The 3,750-nt window shown below is 40.1% G+C and overlaps 1 protein-coding gene across 1 annotated transcript; it reads right to left on the reverse strand.

Annotated features, from left to right (window-relative positions):
- Positions 1-2,091: 2,091 nt before the first annotated feature.
- On the reverse strand, positions 2,092-3,108 carry LOC127031313 (olfactory receptor 10A5-like). Its single transcript, XM_050918063.1, has one exon. It carries the CDS (start codon positions 3,088-3,090, stop codon positions 2,092-2,094), a length of 999 nt encoding a protein of 332 aa, XP_050774020.1. The 5' UTR covers positions 3,091-3,108.
- Between the last annotated feature and the right edge of the window lie 642 nt (positions 3,109-3,750).

Consider the following 3,750-nt stretch of genomic DNA (forward strand, 5'->3'; position numbering starts at 1 on the left):
AGGTCTAGATTTACAAAGGTATCCTTAGATTGTAAAGTCAGAAGGGATCAACGTGTTCATATAGCCTGACCCCCTGTATAACACAGGCCACAGAACATCACTAAATTAATTCCTGTTTGAAGTAGAGCAGATCTTTTAGTGGGGAAAGTTATCCAATCTTGATTTTAAAATGTCAAGTGATGTCGACTGGCAATTGTTGGTGACTGAAAAAAAATTCAACTCTTCAATAAACAATCAAAAGGTTTTGGGAGAAAGCAGACACTGTCCATGAAAATTTTTTCTTTATTCAAAAATCCAACTTTCAAACAAAAGAAAAATGTTAATGGAAAACTTTTGAACATTTTGAAATCAAGAAATCTCAGTGTAATTAGGCTTGGCAAAATTAGGTTTTTATTTTTTGTGATATTGACAGATTATATTTATGTGTATTTTATGCATTTTTTCCACTTTGTATCAATTTAAATTAATAGTTATGCAAATGCGTGGACTTTAATAATTTTTTCCTAATTTTTATTGATTTACAGTTTCATTTTTGCAGAAAATCATTGCGGGGGGCAGACAATAATGGGTGAGAGTCCAACCATAATTATGTAATGACAGCAGAGACAGATTCAAAAATATAAGGCTTTATAACCATTAAAACACAATTGTCAACATCACATCTCAAAATATACAAAGCGAATAGCCTTAAATCAAACTCTAATAAGATTTTAAGCAGTATTTCTCCTATTTTGCCTAGCTGTACATTTTTATGATCATTGATGGAGATATTTTTATTTTGGTTTGTGTGTGTGTACGGTGAAATCAACATTTACTTAAACTTTCCAAGCCGAAATACAATACGTGCTCAGATATGATGTTGAGAGGGCCACGCAAGTGCATTGTCCCATTCTCTTCCCGTTGAAGTCAGTGACCTTTAGCCAGTGGGGGCATCATAAGGCCGTCAAAATACCCCTTTATGAGGTCCTTCTGTGTCTGTTCATCTCTGAATTGTTCTCATAGCTTGGGAAATGGCTGAGCACCAGCTGTTTGGCCTCTGGTACATTTTCAACTTGTGGTTATGTGTCCTTCATTCGGGACGGGCCCGCGGTTCTGGTGTTGAGAGTAGCTGATGGAGGCCAAGCAAGAAACATTTTTTGTGCTTGAGCCAAAGCTCATTAAAGTCAACAGGAGTTTCTCCATTGATTTCATATGTCTTTGGATCACCTCCTTTATCTGCTCACAGTTTGTCAAAGATTCTCAGCTAGTTAAAGTGACTAAAAGTCCACAATGGGAAAAGATTAGTGCCGGTCAATTTTTTCCCCTTGATACACCATTGCCAGGCTTTCCCATAATGCACTGCCTCCCTCCAAGAGGGAGCCCACAATCCATGATGCAATCCAACCTGGGAGCCTACAGAGGACAATGAGTCTGAATCACTCTACATACACCTCTAGTGAGGTGTTGCAGCAGCATTTCCAAATCAAAACATTTTTTGGTTTTGGCTGAAGTATTTCAGGTTTTGGCAAGCAATATATATTTTTTCAGTTCCTTTGAAAATCTCAACAATGGGGCCAGATTCTGTCATCTTTACACACACTGTGAAATCTCTTGGCAGTTTTCTCTAGAAAAATCCCCTATCAAAAGTTTTCCATTGGGAAATCCCTGTTTTCCCATGAGAAAATTATTCGAGGGAGAAAAAAAAGAGGTTTTTTATTTGTTTTGTTTCCCTCACCCCCCCCCCACTTTTCCCACTCTTCCTTGCTGTTTTCAAAGTGAAAACAGATGAGAAATAAGAAAATGTGAGAAACAGGCAGAAGTGTAGAAAGTGATACTTTTGAAGTCAAATGCTGAAAGTCACACTTCAACTATTTTCCAACTGGCAAATTGTTGGGAAACAGACAGAGGTGTAAGAAAGTAGGGTTTTTTCCCCTCCATAGTCTGACTGTTTTCTAGTTTTTGCCAGCTGAGACAAAGTGAGAAATTGGGGGAAAGTGAGGGGAACACCCACAGTTGTTAATTTAAAAGAAATCAGTTTTCATTAAACTTTATTTTCCAATGACAAAATTTTCATCAAAAATTTTTGACCAGCTTTATTTTTGATTTGAAGAGTCACAGTGCCTTTCTAATTTTACAAAAATAGCAAAGCCTCCTTAAATGCAGTACAAAATCTTGGTGCCTGAGTACAATTTTTTCAGTTACTCTCCGGAGTGCCCCTGTCACCTCCTTGTTCCGCAAGCTGTAGATAATGGGGTTTAGCATGGGGGTCACGACAGAGTACAGCAGAGCAATGAGTTTGTCACTATTCGGCGAGTGGCTGGATTTGGGTTTCAGGTACATGGTGCAGGCTGTCCCATAGAACAGACTCACCACCAGGAGGTGTGAGGAGCAGGTGGAGAAGGTTTTCTGCCTGCCCTCAGCTGAAGGCATCTTCAGGATGGTTGAGATGATAAGAACGTAGGAAGCAAGGATGAGTGTGAATGGCAGCAGGACAAAGAAGAGGGCAATCAGGAGAATGGCGATTTCAGTTCTGTGGGTGTCCCCACAGGCCAGTTTCATCACTGGGGGGACATCACAGAAGAAATGGTTGATTTCATTAGAGCCACAGAAAGGTAGGGTGAATATGGCCGCAATGTGACCCATTAACACCAGGAGGTTGGTGAGCCAGGAAGCAGCCGCAAGCCCTGTATAGACTCTCCTGTTCATAAGGACCGGGTAACGCAGTGGGTGGCATATAGCAATGTATCGGTCGTAGGCCATCACAGCAAGGAGGTAACATTCCGTCCCTCCTAGGAAGAGGAGGAAATACATCTGCGTTGCACAGCCGAGGAAGGAGATGGTTCTATCTTCTGAGAGGAGGTTGGCCAGTATCTTGGGCAGGGTGACCGAGGTGTAAGAGAACTCCAGGAAGGACAAGTTCCGGAGGAAGAAATACATGGGGGTGTGAAGGGCAGTGTCGGCCAAAGTGACAAAGATAATGAGAAGGTTCCCAGTCAGAGCAATGAGATAACAAGACAGAAACACCACAAATAGCCCCCAGTTCAGCTCAGGGTAGTCGGCAAATCCCAAGAGGATGAAATGGGACACCGAGGTATGATTCCCAGTGGTCATTCCTCTGATACGCTCAGTCCTGAGAAAAAAAAAACTAAATAAATAAAGACATGAGGCTGCATGAGGTGCAGGTTTCCCATTCTTTTCAATTATGCATAGTAAATGAAGATCCTGAATACTGTTTAACCGATAAATTGTCCTACCTCAAATTTTATCCCCTGCAGCTAGCATCAGACCAGATACTGGTGTCTTTACTTATACTGAATAGTACTTTTCTCCAACACAAGGAATAAGTGAGAAAATAATAAAATTGTTGGAATTTACCAGTGCAATCCTCCACACAAATTAATGTCATTTCCTAGAGCATATTTTCCCCTCTCTAATGTCTATGGTTCTATGATAAAAGCATCTAACTGAAAAACAAAGCCAAGCAGCTGAATACTCATAAATTCATGTGTCCATAGATTTTAAGTCCAGAAAAATAATTATGTTCATCAAGTGTAACCTCTTGCATAACAGGCCGTATAATTATACCCAGTAATTCCTGCATTGAGCCCATAACTTTTGGATGACCTAGAGCATATCAATTTGAAAGACATTTTTCTGGATTTTGAACTCCAAGTCATGGAGAATCCACCACATCTATAAGGAAGTTGTTGCAATGGTTAATTACCCTCCACAGTTAAAATTTAATGTCTAATTTCCAGGTGGAACTTTTTT

Source organism: Gopherus flavomarginatus, chromosome 11 (assembly GCF_025201925.1).
Source record: "Gopherus flavomarginatus isolate rGopFla2 chromosome 11, rGopFla2.mat.asm, whole genome shotgun sequence".
In the NCBI taxonomy this organism is placed as follows: domain Eukaryota; kingdom Metazoa; phylum Chordata; order Testudines; family Testudinidae; genus Gopherus; species Gopherus flavomarginatus.

Excerpts from the sequence above, each read along its gene's own strand:
- LOC127031313 (XM_050918063.1), bottom strand. The coding sequence starts at position 3,090 with ATGACCACTGGGAATCATACCTCGGTGTCCCATTTCATCCTCTTGGGA.